Source organism: Dromiciops gliroides, chromosome X (genome assembly GCF_019393635.1).
Source record: "Dromiciops gliroides isolate mDroGli1 chromosome X, mDroGli1.pri, whole genome shotgun sequence".
NCBI classification, from domain to species: domain Eukaryota; kingdom Metazoa; phylum Chordata; class Mammalia; order Microbiotheria; family Microbiotheriidae; genus Dromiciops; species Dromiciops gliroides.
In genome coordinates, this window is record NC_057867.1 from 31,709,788 (window position 1) to 31,730,652 (window position 20,865).

At 46.2% G+C, this 20,865-nt stretch overlaps 1 protein-coding gene across 4 annotated transcripts in view; it reads left to right on the forward strand.

Annotated features, from left to right (window-relative positions):
- The first annotated feature begins 3,087 nt into the window (after positions 1-3,087).
- PDZD4 (PDZ domain containing 4) overlaps positions 3,088-20,865 on the forward strand; it is a 28,513-nt gene continuing 10,735 nt past the window's right edge. For 2 of the 4 annotated variants that reach the window (XM_043974894.1, XM_043974895.1), the window contains exon 1: positions 3,106-3,184. In XM_043974894.1, coding sequence (XP_043830829.1) covers positions 3,125-3,184 — 60 coding nt within the window. In that variant the 5' untranslated portion in view covers positions 3,106-3,124. Of the gene's footprint in view, positions 3,185-20,865 lie in introns of all 4 variants that reach the window. The other 2 variants (XM_043974896.1, XM_043974897.1) reach the window with 2 other exon arrangements.

The window sequence follows — 20,865 nt, forward strand, 5'->3', positions numbered from 1 at the left end:
TTTGAGATGGAGCTATATCTACTTGACCTTGAGCAAATCACCTGGTTAGATTCAATGATCTCCAAGGTCCCTTCTTCAATTCTCTGCTCTTTTTCTTGTAGCAGCTGCTGCACAATTCTTAGATGGTGCTAAGCTAAACTTAGCTTATTCTGCTGCTCAGGTAACCAGCATCTAGAGCCAATCTAGGGGGCAGCTAGGTGACGCAGTGAATAAAGCACCGGCTCCGGATTCAGGAGGACCTGAGTTCAAATCCGAGCTTAGACCCTTGACACTTACTGTGTGACCCTGGGCAAGTCATTGAACCCTCATTCCTCCGCAAAAACAAAAACAAAAACAAAAACCAAAACAAAACAAAACAAAAAAACCCAATCAAGTTGGTGGTGCCTTGGACAGACAGATACTGGAGATGGACATCGAACTTAGTGCAGAATCCAACCGGGCAAAGAAAACTAACTGGATTATCTTTAGGGAAACTGCCCTAAAATAAAGGTCGTCTTTTTTTTTAAATTGACATATATTTTGTTTGTTTGTTTATTTGGGTTTTTTTGAGAGGCAATGGGGGTTAAGTGACTTGCCCAGGGTCATACAGCTAGTAAGTGTTAAGTGTCTGAGGGCGACTTTTAACTCGGGTCCTCCTGAATCCAGGGCCAGTGCTTTATCCACTGCACCACCTAGCTGCCCCGGTTTACTTTTCTTAATGAATTTTATTTATTTATTTTTTATTCTGGACTCAAACATCCCAACCCTTCCCCCCAAATATTTCCGGATAGACAACAGAAAAGAAAAATAAGCTTCTGTATGAAACTGAGTCTCCATTTCATACCACTTGTTTTTTGGTTTTTTTTTAAAGCACATACTAAAGATCACGTTTTATTTTTGAAAGGCTCTTACTTGTCTGTACTTCTTCCTTTTGTTCCCTGTATTTTAAAAATGTTTGGGGGGCAGCTAGGTGGTGCAGTGGATAAAGCACCGGCCCTGGATTCAGGAGCACCTGAGTTCAAATCCGGCCTCAGACACTTAACACTTACTAGCTGTGTGACCCTGGGCAAGTCACTTAACCCTCATTGCCCCGAAAAAAAAAGTTTCAATGGCTCTCTTTTAGGGGGAATTGTTAACCTTGACTCGCCCCCCCCCCCCAATTAAAGCCAGAGAAAGATTCTTGTAACAAATCCAGGAGGCGGTCGTGTCCAAAATGTCTCTTTTTATGGGTTGCATCTATCACCTTTCTGTAAGGAAACACGACCCTCTCATTTTACCGAAAATACTCCCAGAGAAGGGAAGACTGACTCACAGGATCTAGAGCTGGAAAGGACCCTCGTCCTCCGTCAGAGGCCATCTTGTCCATTCTACAGAGGTGGAAACTGAGGCTCAGTGAGGTTAAATGCTTTGCTTAAGGTCACACCTTAAATTAGTGCCGAAGCCAGAGCTAGAACTCAAGCCTCCTGACTCCTACTATTACACAGGGGTCTCAGCTTTTGTTTCTTTACAGCAACCCGTCGGCCATCTCCGAGTTTCTGCCTAGAAATCCCAAATACTTTCAGATGGCTCAGCCCAGACTCATTTCCTTCGGATTCCCTCATGGAAAGGGGGTTGAGGTTCCTTGGGGGAGGGGGGGAGCAATTGACCCTTCCGCTCTCATTCGGACCTCTCGGAGGTTGAGATGCCATTCTAAGGTTCAAATGAAGTAGTGACCGATCCAGTGAAAAGTACTGTTCTTGGAGTGGCCACAGCTGTGTGTCACCTTCCGTTTTAAGAGCCTGCCTTTTCTCACCTGGAACGGCAACTCCGTAAGGCTAGAGTTGCATTGGTTTGAGGGGAGCTTCCTCTCCCAAGGACATCACAGGGCTGGTGCAAACAAGAATGGGATGGATAATCCTTGCCCTGTCTACCTACCTCCCTGGGCTGGGAGGTGGGGGGTGCGGTGGGGTGTGAGGAGCGCATAGACGCAAGTTCTTACGGAGGAAAAAAAAAAATGACAACCCACCAGCCATAGCCATGAATCAGGGATGCTGAGGGAAGGAACAATTATGTAGAAGGAGAAAGGAAGACTGGAGAGAGAGGGAGGAGAGATGTCGACAGGGAGAAGCTGAGACAGAGCGATTATGGCTGGGAGCGGCGGGAGACCAAAAGCCAGACCAGAGCCAGGGTTCCTAGTGGCCCTTGACTCCCCGAGTTTCCAGGCTCCTTTCATTGAAAACAGCAAAGGAGATTGGGGAGCAGGGGCGGGGAAGCGCGAGGGATCCATCTCAGGAGGTGGTGCCCTCTCTCCCAAGTCCGCCTTGTACACGCGGGGTGGGTGCACACAGAGACCCCCACCCCTTCCCGCCCTCTAGGGCCCTACAGGACGGGCGAGGGCCGGCCGTGAGCGCGAGTAGGGGCACGAGCCGGCCGGAAAGAGGGAGCAGCCCCCACCCCAACCCCAGGTCGAAAAGGGTTCCAGGTGTCTTTCTCCACCCCAACATCTCCCCCTCGCCCTCCCCCTCCCCTCCCGAGCCTGGAGTGCGCCTGCGCGCTGCGCCCCCTCCCCCTCGGCTGGCGAGCGCCCTCCAGTCGGGGAGAGAGGAGGAGAGAGAGGGCGGGGGAGACCCGGCGGCCGGAGCGCGGGCGAGGCGCTGGGCTGTCGGAGACGCTGCCTTCGCCCCCGCCGCCGCTGCCGCCTCCCTCTGCTTGGCGGGCCGAGCCGGACTGGGCCGGGCCGGGCCGGGCCGAGGCGGTGCCGCCGGACGCGGGCGGGAGCCCTCTTGGGAGGGCCCCTGACAGCCGGCCACCCTCGGGCCCGTCTGCTCGGGCGGGGAGGGGGCGGCCGTTGCCAGGCAACGCGCGCCTCGGCCCCCGAGCCCCCCCCTCGCGCTCGGCCCCTCCGCGCGGGCCAGGGGAGCATGCCCCCCTGGCCGGGTTGCGGCCCGCGCTGCACGCCTGGGAGGAGGGGCCAGGGGCGCGCCCCCCTCCCCCGCTGAGCGCGGCCCCGCCCCCGAGCCGCGCCATGGCCCCCCCGCCCGGCGGCCCGGGAGCCCCCGGCTCCCCACCAGCCCCGCGGCTGGACCAGTGAGCCCCAGAGCCGTCTGCCCGCCGCCCGCCGCCCCCTAGCCTCCCCCTTTCCCCCCCCCACACCCCGGCTGGCACCATGGGATGTAACATGTGTGTGGTCCAGAAGCCAGAGGAGCAGTACAAAGTGATGCTGCAGGTAAGGGGCCCGGGCCGGGGGGCTCTCCAGGGAGGAGAGGGTGAGGGGGAGCGAAGCTGGGCCCGGGGGGCGGGGGGAGGATGGCAGCGGAGGGGTGACGGCCTAGAATTCTAGTGCAGTTTAGCAGGAATCCCGAAGAAGTAGTGGCACAAGGGGGCATCATCTTGGGCATCCGGGCGGGAGCCGTGGAACAGAACCACGCCGGGCACGTGCATTACCCTGTATGGGCATGGATCAACGGGCCCTCGCCGAAGAACGTTCACTTTAGGATCGGGGAGTACAGAGAGAGGTCCCACTGAAAATGGAAAGCCAGGGCAGGATGGGGATGGTTGCATAGCAACGAGTTCATTTCCCAGCAACCCCCCCCCCACCTACACACACACATACACACACACAATGTGTCACCCAACGTTGTAGGGAAGGCACTCTTACCTAGAGGGGGAGAAAGAAGCAACGAGAATAAGTAATAAATAAAGACACGGGCTAGCCAGGATGACAAGGACATACCGAGTCCTCATCGTTCCAACCCACAAAAAGCAAGTTTTCCTCTGGGGCAAGGCTTTTATCAGCCTTAATAGGCAGCAGGTATAGCACAGAAATGATAAGCCACCTCAGAGCTTCCTCAAATGGAGAGTGGAAAAGTGCAAGAACGAAATTTCTTGTGTTCTCCACGTTTCTCCTCAGATTTCAGTTCCCACACGTAGAGATTGAGGAACAGGAGCCGTTAATGTACACGTACATATCAAGCACACTTGTGCTTATAACATTCATTGAGCGTGGGTATCAACCATAATACAAAACAGAGAAAAAGAGAAAAGCACCGTCTCTGTCCAATCAGCTTGCAAGCTTAAACTAGAGAGGGAAGATACTGACAAAAATGTGTCTCTAACAGCCCGTATATCCTGTTGGTGTGCAGAGAGGTGTGCTTCTGTGTTTGTACTTGTATATGATATGTTTAGTGTGTATATGTATATATATATATACATATATAATATATTAAAGCCAGACATGTGTATCTGTTTATACACTGTATATGCAGTGTATGAATTTAGACATTTCATAATACTTAACACAGGTACTTTCTACATATACTGTACATTCATGTATATATGCTAAATGTATTACAGTATACGTGTGTTTATATTCTTTACATATGTGCATATGTGTCCATATGGAACATGCTATGTGGGCACATAGACATACTAATATATGTATGCTTTCTGTGTTGGGGTGTAATTTGTTTCTAAAAAATTAGTCACCCATGGCCGATCCAAATACCCTAGGGCAATGTTCCCAATATTGCGGGAGGTCATAGTTGGGTAGTGGCTTAAATAGTCTGGGGCCAGAGGAGATTCAAAGGCAGAAGGTGAGAGAAAGATGCTCTCCTGACAGGGTTAGGGGTCCTTAACTCCCTATGTCTTGTCTGTTAGGATTTGAATGGAAGAGGGGTGGGGAATGTGAAAGACTAGATGTGGCCTGAGGCATGGAGAGAGAGGGGGGGGGAGGGAGAGAGGGAGGGAGAGGGAGAGAGGGAGAGAGGGAGGGAGGGAGGGAGGGAGGGAGGGAGGGAGGGAGGGAGACGGAGAGAGAGAGGGAGGAGATTTCTCAGCTGAAAAAGGGTTGGGAAAATATCCTCATGAAGTCTATTTTTAAAATAGAAAAGATACCAACGTGAAGAAAATATGGTACATAGACCTGGGAGTTGGCTAGGGTGGAAGTAAGCCTGATGGGTAGACCCAGAATTGGACTTTGGAACCGAATTCCTTTGGCTTGAATGACCTGAAGAGAATAAAAAATGAACAAGTAAATGTTGCCTTGTAGGAATGTGTTCATCTTTCCTTTTCTTTCCCTGTTTCTTTTGTCTTTTTGTATTCTTTCTACCTGTTTCTCTTGATCTATTTCCTATTTCCCTTGTTCAATTTGTCTGACTGCCCCTCCCCTCTCCTACTTTCTTCCTCTTATCATGCTATCTCTCTTTCTCTTGGTCTCAGGCGCTCAAAATCTTGCCTTTGTGACTGAGATTTGACACCATTGAGAGAGCAATGCAGGAAATTCACAACCTGGAAATATACAGGCTATTCTCCAGAATCAGAGTGTTGTTCTCTGGGTATACTGGCAGGAGGTGGGGTGGTATAGTGATAGCTTGGTGGTGGTGTAATGAACACCATCCTTCCTGTTTCAATGTCTAGAATTATTCCAAATGGAAACCAATTCCTTTCTCACTGAATCTTCACTGATAGTGAAAGGAAGGACACTGGAGAGAATTATTCCTTTATAGGACAAAGACGGGGGGGGGGGGGCGAGAGAGAGAGAGAGAGAGAGAGAGAGAGAGAGAGAGAGAGAGAGAGAGAGAGAGAGAGATCTTGAGGTGAGGCAAGGGACACAGCTTCCATGTTTATTATTAATTAGGACAATGAAAGGGAAAGGAGAAGAGATTCTATTTTTTAAAGGGATTCTTTTAATCAAGAATGGTTACTGTAAATATTTTCCATGACCATAACACCCCTCTGCCTTGAACATTCAATAAATATTCGGATAATAAATTCCTTGGGTTGGGAGAATCAGAATCTGAGTCTTAGATACTTTGCACTAAACAAGGGCTAATGGGTGAGTTACCTTATAGAGGCTTTGTGACCTGGGGAAATTCAGAACCTCTCTCAGCCTTGGTTTCTTCATCTGCAAAATGGGGAAAATTATGCTTGCAGCACTTACTTCAAAGGGCTGTTGTGAAGCTTGGATGAGATAATATGTATGAAGTGCTTGGTAAATCGTATGTTAATGTAAGCTGCTGCTACGATTGTTTTAAAATAAAGACAAGAGCTCTGGTGGGAATCCTAGACTGATCTTGTTGTGGAGGAGAGATACAGTTGGGGTTTAGAGCCCCTGGCTGCCAAGCGTGGAGTGAATTTGCAATCTGGAGGAAGTTTGCTTCTGTCTTCCCTCTTGAGAGTTACCTTCAAAATGGAAAAGGTAGAATAAACATGATTAAGAGAGAGATAATAAGAGAGTACCTGCTGCTCTAAATGAGTCAATTCAAGAGCAGACCCAGATGAATAGCATTCCTGGGTACTGAAATAATGTACAGATATCATCTCAAAACAGATGTTGGCTATTGTTAAGGAATCATGGGGAGAGAAGCAAATTTTCCTCTGCTCTTACAAAAAAGGGATAAAGGTGGATTTTAGAAGCTCTGGACTAGTAAACCTAATGTTGATCCCTGGCAAAATTCTCCAACAGATTATTAAACATGGTTTCAGAGCATTGAGGAAGGGAAAGCAGTGATCACTAGGAACCATCATGGGTTCATAAGAACAAATCATGCAAGATTATGGGAATGCTATGAATGTGGCATGTATAGATTTTAGCAAGTCCTATGACAGAAGCTTTCCTGACATCCTTGTGGACAAATTGGAGAAATAGGGATGGGGTGATAGTATAGTTGGGTAGATAGAGAACTGGTTTAATGACCATGCTCAGAGTGTACCTAAAAAATCAAGTCTGTTGTGCAGTACTGCAGCAATCAGTCCTCAGCCTCCTGGAGTCTAACATTTTTATCAATGATTTGGATAAATGGCATGTTTATTGATTTGTAGGTAGCATGAAGCTAGGATAAATAGCTAATGTATTGGATGACAGAATCAGAATTTGATGGTTGGAACAATGTACTAAAAACAAGAGGCTGATATTTAACAGGGCTGAATATAAAGTCCTGCACTCAGATTTGTCCAAGTAGCAGATTGGGGAAGTCTGGCTTAATGACAGTTCAGGTAGTGTGACTTTTTTTCTTAGTGATTTTAGGGTTCTAGTGGACTTCAAATTCAACATCAGTCCAGTCTGCAATTTCGCAGTGCAAAAGACTACTGTGTTCATCAAATTTATAAGAATACAAGCCATTCCCTAATTAAGAAATGGTCAAAGGATAGGAACAGGCAGTTTTCAGATGAAGAAATTAAAGCTATTTATAGTCATATGAAAAAATGTTCTAGGGGCAGCTAGGTGGCGCAGTGGATAAAGCACCAGCCTTGGATTCAGGAGGACCTGAGTTCAAATCTGGCCTCAGACACTTGACACTTACTAGCTGTGTGACCTTGGGCAAGTCACTTAACCCTCATTGCCCCACCAAAAACAAAAACAAAAACAAAAAAATGTTCTAGATCACTATTGATTAGAGAAATGCAACTTAAAACAACTCTGAGGTACCACCTCACACCTATCAGATTGGCTAATATGACAAAAAAGGAAAACGATAAATGTTGGAGAAGATGTGGGAAAATTGGAACACTAATGCATTGTTGGTGGAGTTGTGAACTGATCCAACCATTCTGGAGAGCAAGTTGAAATTATGCCCAAAGGGCTATAAAACTGTATATGCCCTATCACCCAGCAATACCACTACTAGGTTTGTATCCCAAGAGATCATAAAAAGGGAGAAGGTCACAGATGTACAAAAATATTTATAGCAGCTCTTTTTGTGGCAGCAAAGAATTGGCAATTGAGGGAATGCCCATCAAGTGGGGAATGGCTAAACAAGTTGCAGTATATGGATGTAATGGAATACTATTCTGTTATAAGAAATGATGAGCAGATGGATTTCAGAAAAACCTGGAAAGACTTCCATGAACTGATGCTGAGTGAAGTGAGTAGAACCAGAACAACATTATGCACAGTAATAGCAACATGTGTGCTGATTAGCTGTGATAGACTTAGCTCTTCTCAGCAATACAATGATCCAAGAAAATTTCAAAAGGCTCATGATGAAAAATGCTCTCCACATCCAGAAAAAGAACTGAAATCTGAATGCAGATGGAAGCAGGTTATTTTCACTTTTGTTGTTGTTTCTCTTCTTTCTTGTGGTTTTTCCCTTATGTTTTGATTCTTCTTTCACAACGTGACTAATGTGGAAATATGTTTAATATGATTGTAATGTATAACCTATATCAGATTGCTTGCTGGCTTCAGGAGTGGGGAGGAAAGGGAGGGAGAAAAATTTGGAACTCAAAATCTTACAAAAACAAATTTTGAAAATATCTTTACCTGTAACTGGAGAAAATACTATTAAAATTGGTGGTGGGGGAGTTACTATGTTCTCAGGCTCCATCGAGGGGCATGTGATAATCCTGTCTTGTTCAGATTATATTTGAAATATTACATTCAGTTCTGAGCATCCCTTTTCTTTTTTTCTTTTTATTTCTTTTTGTTTTTTAGTGAGGCAATTGGGGTTAAGTGACTTGCCCAGGGTCACACAGCTAGTAAGTGTTAAGTGTCTGAGGCCGGATTTGAACTCAGGTACTCCTGACTCCAGGGCTGGTGCTCTATCCACTGCGCCATCTAGCTGCCCCTGGGCATCCCTTTTCAATAGGCATTGATAAGCGGAACCCTACTCAGAAAAAGATTACTGGTCTAGTGAGGAGATTTAAAACTATCCCCTACCAAGGACTAGAGTTGAACCTGGAGAAGAGAAGATGAGGGGAGGAGATGGAAGAGATGATAACAGACATCTTCTAATACATTAAGTGCTGTCATCTTGAAGAAAGATTAAACGAATTCTGTATAACAGCAGAGGGCAGAGCTAAGGCCACTGGTATAAATTAAAGGGAGGCACATTTCAGGTCAGTATTAGAAAGGAGTATCTAACCATTAGAGCAACCTAACAATGGATGGGACTGCCCATTGAAATAGTGAGCTAAGGAGGCATCTAGGTGGCGCTGCAGTAGATAAAGCACCAGCCCTGGATTCAGGAGGACCCAAGTTCAAATCTGACCTCAGATATTTACACTTACTAGCTGTGTGGCCCTGGGCAAGTCACTTAACCCTCATTGCCCTGTGAAAAAAAAAGAAGAAGAAAAGAAATAGTGAGCTCCTGGTTGCTAAAGGGCACTGAAAAGGGCACTCACTGGCTGGGCTTGTGGTCTGAAGGCCTGGGTTTGAATCCCCACTCTGATATTCACTAACTCTGGGCCTCTGGCCAAGGCATTTTATCTCTCCAAGCCTCAGTTTCCTTATTGGTAAAATAAGTGATCACTTGCCCCACCTAATTTACAGCATTGTAGGGAGCACATTTTGTAAACCCTAAAGCACTCTACAGCAGTGTGAAGTCATCATTCCATTGGATGAATGGACATTGTGAAGGGAACTCATGTTGGACTGGGTAACTTCTGAAGGCCCTGAGATTCTAGGAGTCCAGGTGTTAGAAAGTCCTTTGCATGTGAGGAGCTCGAGTCTGTATAATTTTTAGACCAGAAGGCTAGCAACAGCACACATCTTCTCAATATCGGCCCCATTTAACACCCGACATTTCATCTCTACTTCTTTGGTCTGTGACTCTCAGGAATTAATTTTCACTGTTGTCTTCCTTGTCTAATGTCATTGCTTGGATTTCAGAATGAATCTAATAATCTCTATGGTTCATGCCCTCACCTACATTTTCACCTGGAAATATTATCTTGCACCTCCACTTAGGGTTTTTCTTGGTACCAGTTTTTGGCTCATGCCTAAAAAGGGTTCTCAGTTCCCATGCAAGCATGTAAGCTAACAAGACTTGGAATAAAGGACAGGTTTGATTTCATCTCTTAAAAAACACAAAGGACTAGTGTCTGAACCCACCTCTGCCTTCCCCTAAACCTTTACAGCCTTGCATACTTTCAGTATTACCCTGGGTAGGGGCAACCCTGCAAGGGAAAAACAGGATTGCTAGAGAATCAAGTAACCTCCCCCATCTTTGGTGGCCCTCTGCCTCCCAGAGACCTATATAGTTTTCCTGATTTATAGTACTATTCTGGGTACCCCTCTCCAAGAGGGGACAATACTCTGGGTTGCTAGAGAGTCAATCACCCTCCCCCTTTCTGGTGGGTTTCTGCCTCCCAGGTACCTGTATAGTCTTCCAGATTTATAGCACTACTCTGGGTGGGCCTCTCCCCCTTGCAAAGGGAAAGTACTTTGGGATGCTATAGTCAAGCACCCCCCTCTGGTAGGCCTTTCCCTCCCAAGAACCTATACAGTCCTCTAGACTTATATCACTACCTTGGGTGCCCCCCTCCCCCAAGGGGAAAGAACTAGTGGTCACTAGAGACCTCTTTCCCCCAGAGCTCCATAGTCTACAGAACCAGTAAAAGATCAAGTATAGGTTTTCTCATTATCATCGTGATTCAATGTCTTGTTGTTTCTCAGGTTGATGGTTCAGTCCAAGAACTCTTCCAGTTGATCTAGGAATTCCTTTGTTACCCTTGCCCCTGCTCATCCCCTCCCTTTCTATTTCAGCAGCCTCACTGAAGGAAACAAATTCAGTGTAGGCTCCTATCTCTAGAGTTCTTGAGTCCATGTAATTAGCCCCCTTTTAAAAACTGAGCCCAAAGGTGTAATCATATTGTTGTTGGGTTTTTTTTTTGGTGAGGCAATTGGGGTTAAGTGACTTGCCCAGGGTCACACAGCTAGTAAGTGTTAAGTGTCTGAGGCCAGATTTGAACTCAGGTCCTCCTGAATCCAAGGCTGGTGCTCTATCCACTACACCACGTAGCTGCCCCGGTGTAATCATATTGTAAGATCATAGATTTAGAACTGGAAGGGATGTTAGAGATCATTAAGTCCAACCCTTCCCTCCCCCCCCTTTTTTTTTTTAAACAGATAAGGAAACTGAAGCATATAGCGATTATGTGACTTGACCAAGGTCATGCATCTAGTTTCTGAGGCAGAATTCAAATTTAGGGCTTCCTGTCCCAAGTCCAGCTCTATCAAGTGTCTCAACTGCTCAGCTGCTTAGGGACATAAACTTCACTCAGCACCAGAACTGAGGCCTCCTCAGAGGGATAAAGAGGACTTTTTACTTCCTCTTAGGAAGGAGTTCATAGCCTGGAAGTTCTCAACTTGTTGGTTTTTAACATTTTTTGATAATTCGATTTCAATATAATCAGGTTCCTTTATTCCTCTTATATATTTTATTGCATTAAAAAACATGATTCTGAGAAAGGGTCCATAGACCAACTGGCAAAGGGGCCTGTGTCACAAGGAACATGGAGAGTCCCTGCTCTCAGGGCATACATTTTTCCCAAGGAGACATAAGAGGAAGGAGGGGCTTCTTTGGAGCTCATCTGGCCCCAATGAATGTATCTCTCTCTATACAGTGTCTCTGTGTCTTTGCTATTGTCTCTTTCTTTCCCAGCCCTGCCCTCTAGTCCAGAGGTTCTTAACTTCTTTGGGGGCCCAGACCCCTTGCAGTCAGCCTGGGGAAGCCTTCAGGACCCTTCTCAGAATATATTTACAATGGAAGGAAATGCTAAATTTCAGTTAGAAGTTAATGAAGATAAAGATGTCACTTTTACCCATTCAGGTTAATGGACTCCTCTGATTTACCCATCAAGCCTTTGCAAATCCCAGAGAGGAAGAATATTTGATTGGTAAAAGATGGGCAAAGTGGGGGCAGGGTGGGAGCTGCATTTAGCAGGATGAGAATGTAGAGGGGTGGGTGAGAATTCTTAGAGCCCATTACCAGAGCTGTAGTGGCCAGCTACCCTATCTATGCCTGGCTTAGACCCTCTCCGGTGCCTCAGTTTTATTCTATGCACCAGTTTAGAAAGGGCATTGCTATGGCAGACTGCATCCAGAAGAGGGTGACCAGGAGAGTGAGGGGGCCAGAGCTCCCATAGAGGCTGAAGGCTTTGTTGGAGAAGGGGAGACTGGGGCGGGCAGGAATGATACTGCCTTTCAGTACAGTACTTGAAGGAGAGATTTGTCTTGCTCTACCTGACCTCAGAGGGCAGGACTGGTCACATAGAAGCCTCCTAACAATAGCTGTATAAATCAGAATGGGCCACTCCAGTAGGCCACGTTCCCTATTACTGGAGGTGTTCAAGTAGAGAGGCCTGGTATGATGTGCCAGGAAGTTCCTGGAGGAAATTCCTCTGCCTGGAAGGGTTTAGATTAGATCACCTGTGAGGACCCTTCCAACCCTGAGATTCTAAGGTCTATACTTGGTTTTGTCTTTTTTTTTTTTCAGTCTTTGTGACACCATTTGGGCTTTTCTTGGCAGAGATATTGAAGCGGTGTGCCATTTCCTTCTCCAACTCATTTTACCGATGAGGAAACTGAGGTCAACAGGGTGAAGTGACTTGCCCAGGATCACACAGCTAAGGAAGTATCTGAGGCTAGGTTTGAATTTAGGAAGATGAATCTTCCTGATTCCAAGCCAAGTGCTCTATCCACTGAACTACCTAACTGCCCAGTTTGTTTGTTTACTCTCTCCTAAAAGCTGATGTTCTTTTTATAATTGTTTCCTAAATATGCTAGTGTTGGGTAAAGGTCTTACACTGGGGGGGGGGGAGAGTCTAAATCCTAATCCCACCTAGCCTTGTCTCCTCAATCTGGGAACCCACATAACTCTCCATTGTACCTCTCTCTGCCCCTGGCCCTGACTCTGTATCCTTGCCCTTAAGTAACTTGGCTCCCATTTAGCCTTTGGAAACCATTCAAGCCACTTCCCTGAGTGAGACTATTCCTGCGTTTGTATCCCTGTGGTCTTGATAGGAGGGTATTTCCTGACTCAGTGAGAGTTTGACTTATCTCTTCAACCTTCTCTCTTCTATTCTCAAAGGCGTGGCCCATTTTTAGTCTCCAAGTAATGGAAAACTCAGATTAGTAGAGGCACTGTGAGAGCCGGACTCCCACTTCTTCACCTCCATTTATTTTAAGCTTTGTTTTGGTTTTAGATTTTTAAAAAAAAATTCTCGTTGGGGCAGCTAGGTGGCACTGCAGTGGATAAAGCATTGGCCCTGGATTCAGGAGGACCTGAGTTCAGGTCTGACCTCAGACACTTGACACTTACTAGCTGTGTGACCCTGGGCAAGTCACTTAACCCTCATTGCCCTGCAAAAAAGAAAAAATTAAAAGAAAAAATTCATGTTGATGCTTTTTGTTTGGACACTGTAGTCATTTCCACATATGTAACCGCCCATAACTGAGTGAAAACCTTCCCTTCTGTAACAAAGAAAGTCAGTTAAGCAAAACCAGCCAATATAAATGACTACCACCAATGTTGTTCTCAATATTCCACATCCAGAGCCCCCCTCTAAAGTAAGGGGGTACGTTGTCCGGGTGTTGTAAGTTTTTAAATCAATTTTTATTTGTATCTTTTCATGTAGCCTACATTTCCCAATGTATTCCTCCCTTCCAAGAGACTCAGAACCATCTGTCATAATAAAGAAGTAAAAAGGGGGCAGCTAGGTGGCCCAGTGGATAAAGTACCAGCTTTGGATTCAGGAGGACCTGAGTTCAAATCTGACCTCAGACACTTGACACTTACTAGCTGTGTGACCCTGGGCAAGTCACTTAACCCTCATTGCCCTGGGGAAAAAAAGAATTAAAAGGAGGAAAAAAAAACCCAGTTCTGTAAAACTAACCAATATATCCCCCAAACCTGACATACCAGGCAGTGGCACATGTCCACGGATGCCAGGCACTTTAAGATAAAGGAAGAGCACCCACTGGTATCTGCCATGTCATGCCTTGTGGGAAGAGAGATGTCAGTACTGGTCCCAAGTAATTTCCTTTACAGGTGGACACTTGTTTTCTCCTAGAGTTTTAAAGGACACACGTGTGAACTGTTAAACGGCTTGTTTTTTTAGTTCTTTCGTTCAAAGTCTCTGAGTGGACGGCTTTTGGCAGTATTAATGAGTTAGTAGCTAAGAAGTGTTCCCATTTGTGACCATAAAGAAGAACTTATTGAAGAGCTTCCTGTTGTCCTTATTATTTGGTTCCTGAGATCTAGAAGAGAGAACTCGGGGCACTCTAAAGCCTTTGAAGCACTTTGCTTACAACAGGCCTGTGAGAGATAGATAATCATGAATTATGACTTCCATTTTACAGATGAGAATACTGAGGCTCAGAGTTAACCAGAGTCACAGTCCAGATGGGCCCTTGTGTCCTTTACCCTAGATACAGCAAGGACTTTGTTTTGGAGATCTGTGTGTGTATCTGGGTGACGTTTGCATATCGATGGACTCTTGTGGGTTCCTAGGTGTGCAGCTAATGGGGCAACAAAATAATGTTGGTAGATTCTCCAGGGAAGGTCAAAGGAAGACAGAAAGTGCCAATCTCTCTCTGGAATTGAGAGCAGATTCTGACCTCTGGACTCCCATTCATTTGGATGGGAATCACTCCGATTTGCTCCGAATTCGGGGTCTGCTTTTCATCCTGGGGTAAAGGAGCACAGGCTTTGTCCAGAGAGCTCAGGCCGAAGGAAGAATTTTAATAGAGGGGTGCTCTTACAAAGCCTTTTGGAATTGGTAGGGTTAAAGATTGGATACTACAAAGCATGGAAAACAGTGAGGGCATGGGGTGCTTTGCCGGATTTGAATCACTTTTTTTTTTTTTTTTTTTTTTTTTTTTTTAGTGAGGCAATTGGGGTTAAGTGACTTGCCCAGGGTCACACAGCTAGTTAAGTGTTAAGTGTCTGAAGCCGGATTTGAACTCAGGTACTCCTGACTCCAGGGCCGGTGCTCTATCCACTGCGCCACCTAGCTGCCCCCGGATTTGAATCACTTTTACCTACATTAATTCTCACTTGATCTTCTCAACAGTTCCGTGAAGGATGTGATTTAGGGACTACTGCCTTATTAGACAGGTGGAGAAACTGAGGCCCAAAGAACGGATGTGATGGGTCCAAGATCATATGGCTAGTAAGTGGCAGAGCTGGACCCCAGTGACCTTTCCAGTGTGATGAACAACAGGTCAATTCCAACATTAGTATCAGCCACTGATGTTTCAGGAAAACAAAATCTGAGGAAATTATTCCCTGTGAGGTGCTAATGCTTTTCATGTATGAGGCCAGTGGGGAAGACCTACAGTCACAGAATTGAAGGCATGTTCATCCCTGCTATGCATTTGCTGCCAAGACAGGGAGAAATCCTGAGATCATGTGGTCTGGTGTTAAGGGTTCAAAACCCCCTCAGACCTCCCTCTGGCTTTGTGGTGAAGCTGGTAGTAAGCCATCTACCCCCTCCAGAGCTTCTCCTGGGTGATACCTCTTAGGTGCTTGAAGGTGCTACTGTGGAGAGTGCTGGGTAAAGAGGAACCTTATGAATTTCACAAGGGGTGGACAGTGCCATTAGCTCGGCCAGCTTATCTCAGAGGTGGGTAAAAGGTAGGGGCAGCTAGGTGGCACATGGATAAAGCACTGGCTTTGGATTCAGGAGGACTTGAGTTCAAATCCAGCCTCAGACACTTGACACTTACTAGCTGTGTGACCCTAGGCAAGTCACTTAACCCTCATTGCCCTGCAAAATAAAAAAAGAAAGAAAAAGAACAAAAGAGGGGGGTGAAAGGAAACATAGGCAATTAGTGGTAAATGGAACCAAGAAAACTGTGGGCATTTGATTGATGCTGGTGAGATCCTTGCGTCAGTGGTTTGTGGCTTCTGTTTTCTTCCTCTGTCTACGACAGTCATAGTTCTACTCTTAAAGCAGAGCTCCAACGATGCCCGGCATCACTGCCAACCAGGCTGGTCCCTTGTTCTTCCAATTCCATCAGTCCAGTCAGAGAAAACAACTTCTAATCTGATAACAGAAGGACCTGTGGTTAGTGCGAAGGAGTCAGACCATCTCCAAGCCCCTTAAGACTTGTCATTCCAGACATGATATAATTTCATGTGGTCAACTTCTCACAACAAAGGGTGCTTGGGAGAGTGATGCTAACGCTAAGGCGATTTTATTTGGAGGGAGGCAACCCCACCCCTGAAAGGGATGGGTTTAACAAGAGGATTCTCTATTCTCTCACTCCTCCCTTCCTCTCTTCCCTTTGGCTGTTGGTTGGCAGAGGCGATTGGCACAGAGTCATCCTGGTAGTGTGGCTTGCCAAGGTAGACTGGGTTGGATGCATGATGAGGGCCCATGGGTGCTGGGCCAAGTGGAGGTGGAGGGGGAATGGAGTAGGGGGGCTGCCAAATCCATGATACGGTGCTTAAAAATTAATTAGGAGGTTATGTTGTATAATTGACTAAGTTGTGTGTATAGATCCAGCCCTCCTTAGATTGAGGCTTTCTGCCCCCTTCTGGGCCTCACCCTTCCCCTTTCGTGTTCATTGAACCCAGTGGAAATGTCTCTTTCGGTTAGCCTGGCTCAGGCAGGGAGGGAGCTAGTAATGCAGTGGGTCCAAGAAAGCAGTTGAATGGGAGATTGGTCTCTTGGGTTGTGTTTGCTGTGGCTCAGCAATGGGCCTGGTTTCCAACAGAAGGGAATGTGGAGTGAAGGAACATGCGCTGGCTTCTAGTTGTCCCCGCATTAGACACTGGCTGACTTTTAGACTATAAAACTCTGAATACCGTTCTTGACCAACTCAAGGTGGCAGGGACCTTGGAACCATCCAGTCCAGCTTCTACAGAGAAATGAGAGAATGATCAGTTCTAGGCTACACTGGAAGTTAGTAGCGAGGGGCCTGAGGGATTGCGCTCTTGTTGTAGGGCTTTCCCTCACAGCAACCTCAATCCAGGGAGGATTAAAGAAAAGTGCACTGAAATCTGTGCGTGTTAATGAGGAAGAATAATAGGAATGAACTTGAAGTGGTGCTGGAGGAGGATGAGAGCCCCTTGCAGTCCTCCCGCCCCCCCACACCCCCTTCCTACCTTTTTGTCCAGCTGACTCATGGTGGAACAGTAGGCTCCCCCCTCCCCAACCCAGGCCAGTTCTGCCGGGACCCTGGGCATTCTGCCCCAATGGGCCTGGACAACTGAGCTATGGATAGCAGCATCTTCTTAGTGGGGAGTTCTCCTAGCCCATTTCTCCTTTGGGGGGTTAATCAGCTCCCTGGGGGCTTTTCCTAGATTTAGAGCTGAGGGTGGGGTTCTCTTCCCATCTCCCCGACATCAAGGCTGGGGGAAGAGCTGAAATGCCCCCTCCCCCCAGCACAAGGCAGCATCCCACCCACTCGGGCCTGCTCCCAGGCCGCCCAGGCCTGAGCCCCAGGCTCCCTGCTCAGCCAGCAGGCCTGCCCGGGGAACGTGGGCATGCGCAGGCTGCAGTGGGACAGGGCTGTGCATTCTAAGCTGACGAGGCTGCATCCTTCCGGCTGCCGCTGCCACTGCCTCTTTGTCTGCTCGCCTGCCTTCCCACCCTCCCACAGCCTGCCAAGCCCTTTATCAGCCCTTTGCACCTGTCATCCTCACTCACTCCTGTGGAGCCAGGGTCTTCTTCCCTCTTCCCTCCTGGCCCCAGCTGCTACCTGTGTGCACCCTCAGCCTGGGGCCCGCTCTGACCAGCCCAAGGGAATGGGGGTGTCCCCAGGATGCCTCAGCTGTCATCGGTGCTGCCTCCCCACTCCTGCTTGCCTAGAGGACCTAGGGGTTGGAGAGGGAGCAAAGTGCTAAGCCCAGCCTCGGGAGAGTGCCCATGTTTCAGCACCAGCATCAGGAAGGAGCTGGCCAAGGGCTCAGCCTTCTGTGCTCCCAAAAGCAAGGGGGAAATCTTGACCATTCTTGGGTAACCTGGGTAACACTTACTTTTGTGTAGTTCTCTTATTGATGCTTTTTGTTGTGGCGACACATTCCTTTCCAAATGGCCAATGAATCTGTCTACCCAGAGAGTTGTCCCTTGTATCAGTGGTTTCAAACCAAAACAAACCAAAACAAAAAACCTCAAACCAAACCACAGTTTACAAAACCAACAGGCATATGGACCGCAGTAATTTTCTACCCATCACTCTCCCCTACATAGACCACAGTTACATGCTACATTACACACCCATAGTCTCCCACTTCTCCAGTGAAAGGCATTTTGTCATCTCTTCTCTGGGACCACATTTGGTCATTATAATTGCACAGTTTCAGTTTTGTCATCTTCTTTCCATTTGTTTTCGTTTTTTTTTTAATTAAATCTTTTGTTCCAATGAACACAAAATTCACTTTCTCTCCCCCTCACCCCGCCATTAAAAAAAGAAACAAAAAACAAAACTCTTGTAACAACTATGCATAGTAAACAAAAATGAATTCCCACATTGGCCATGTCCCGAAAAATCTGTCAGATTCTGCACCCTAAGTCCAACTTTGAGCCCTTTCTGTCGGGAGGTGGGGAGCATACTTCCTCACCTGTCCTCTGAGATTGTGATTGGTCATTGTACTTATTCGAAGTTGTTCTTACAGTGTTGATGTTAGTTATAGTATTAATTGTTCCCCTGGCTCTTTACACTTTGTTTTTCATCAGTGCGCACAAGGTCTTTGCAGGTTTCTCTGGAACTGTTCCCTTCATCATTTCCTATGGCCCAGCAGGATTTCATCACCTTTCATATTCACATCACTTGCTCAGTTATTGCCCAGTCAATAGGCATTCCCTTATTTTTCAATTCTTTGCCACCATAAGAAGATCTGCTAGAAATAGGTTTGTACCTGTGGGTCCTTTTCTTCTTTCTTGTATTTTTTTTGGGGGGGGGATGTCAACCCAATAGTTAAAAACCTGCTTTCAATGTGAATTATCATTGCAAGTAGGAAGGAGCTCACCAGTGTATGGGGTGGTAGGGCAGAAGGAGGGGGTGTGTTCATCTTATTTTATAGGCTAGGAGACTGAGGTCTTCTGGTTCCTGGCAAGGCACAGAGGAGGAGGAGCTGTGATCAGAGGGGTTGGGGGGCAAGGGCAGCAGTGCATATGTGCAGGTGGCCAGGGGTATCAGAGGACAGAGAAAGAGGAAACAAACCCCTTGGAACTTGAGAATACTCTGGAAAATGGGAGAATGATAAGAAGGGTAGTTTGACCTTTGGAGGGGGACTTCAGACCTATGATTTCATCACTCTAGGAAGCTCCTAGTATGGCAACTCTCTCCACAGATGCGGATCAGAAGCTCTCTATAGCTTAGCATCCCAGGGAGTTGCTGTGGGCACTGAGATGAAATGACTTGGCAGTTGTCAGGATCAGGGCTTGGACCTGAGTCTTCTTGCTTTAAGACCAGCACTCTTCCAACTCTATCGGTTTGGAGGCTTTTTTCTTCTTGACGACTACTCACCCATGGGGGGGTGGAAAGGAAATAAGCAACTGAATGTAGGATGGCTTTTGGGTGGGTGGGGAGGGGAGGAGAAATGGAAAAAAATCCATTCAGCCAATTTTTAACAATAATTCTACCCATTTATAACTAGCATTTATATAGCACTTTCAAGTTTGCTCTCTCCTTTGATCCTCAGAATCATCCTGCCAGGCAGGTGCTATTGTTCTCTTCCCTTGTTTTACAGATGAAACTCAAGCTGAGAAGGGAACTGATGGGTTTTTTTGTTTTGTTTTGTTTTGGTTTTTTTTTGCGGGGCAATTGGGGTTAAGTGACTTGCCCAGGGTCACACAGCCAGTAAGTGTCAAGTGTCTGAGGCTGGATTTGAACTCAGGTCCTCCTGAATCCAGGGCCAGTGCTCTATCCACTGTGCCACCTAGCTGCCCGGGAAATGACTTTCCCAGGGCCACACAGCTAGGAAGTGTTTGAGGCAAGATTCAAGCTCAGGTCTTCCCCAATCCAAGCCCTTAAGGCATCACAGTGGAGAAAGATGAAGGGTTAAAAACAAGCTCTGAAGGGAGCAGCTAGGTGGCACAGTGGTTAAAGCACTGGCCCTGGATTCAGGAGTACCTGAGTTCAAATCCAGCCTCAGACACTTGACACTCACTAGCTGTGTGACCCTGGGCAAGTCACTTAACCCCAATTGCCTCACTTTAAAAACAAAACAAAACAAAACAAAAAAACAAACAAAAAACCAAGCTCTGAGGCTTACCTCCCCGTGTGCTCTGGAGGACTCCATTTGCTCATGTCTCATTTAGAGGGGGTCAGACTAGGCAAAGAAAGATGAAGGGAAATATTTTTAAGCACAGACAGAGAGGGAGAAAGACATATAGGTTTCCTATTTTGGGAGTAATATTCTCACTAACCCTTTTAGGATGTTGCTGCTAATGAACTTTAAAGCCATGTTGCATTTTCACAACTATATATGTGTGTGTGTGTGTGTGTGTGTGTATGTACTTGCCCATGGACTATCACAGGAATATAGGAAGAATATAATTTTATTAGTGCAGAGAACTCCCAGAGTAGAAAATTCTATTACGATACTTTACAGCTTCTCTATGATTTATTCAGTTCAGTTCAACAAAGCACTGGCAGAAACTGGGCATAGGTCAACATCTCACACTGTACCCAAGATGAGCTTGAAAGGAGTACACGATTTAGATAAAAAGGGTAATATAGTAAGCAAATTAGTGGACATGGAAGAAATTGCCTTTGATATTTATGCATTAGGGGATTTCATGACCAAACATGAGATAGAGTGCTTCACAGGAAGTAAAACGGACAATCTTGATTACATAAAATTAGAAAGTTTTTGTACAAAGAAAACCAATGCAGCTAAAATTAGAAGAAAAGCAGAATTTTTTTGGGGGGGGGATCTTTGCAGTAAGTTTCTCTGATAAAGGTCTTATTTCTCATATATATGAATAGTCAGATTTATAAGAAGAAAATCCATTCTTCAATTGATAAATGGTGAAGGGATATGAACAAGAGTTTCAGAGGAAGAAATTCAGTCAATAGTCATATGATAAAATGCCCATAATCACTAATAATTAGAGAAATGCACATTTAAAACTCCGAAGTACCACTTTATACCCATCAGATTGATTAAGATGACAGAAAAGGAAATGACACATGCTGGAGGGGATGTGGGTAAAATATGTACACTAAAGCAC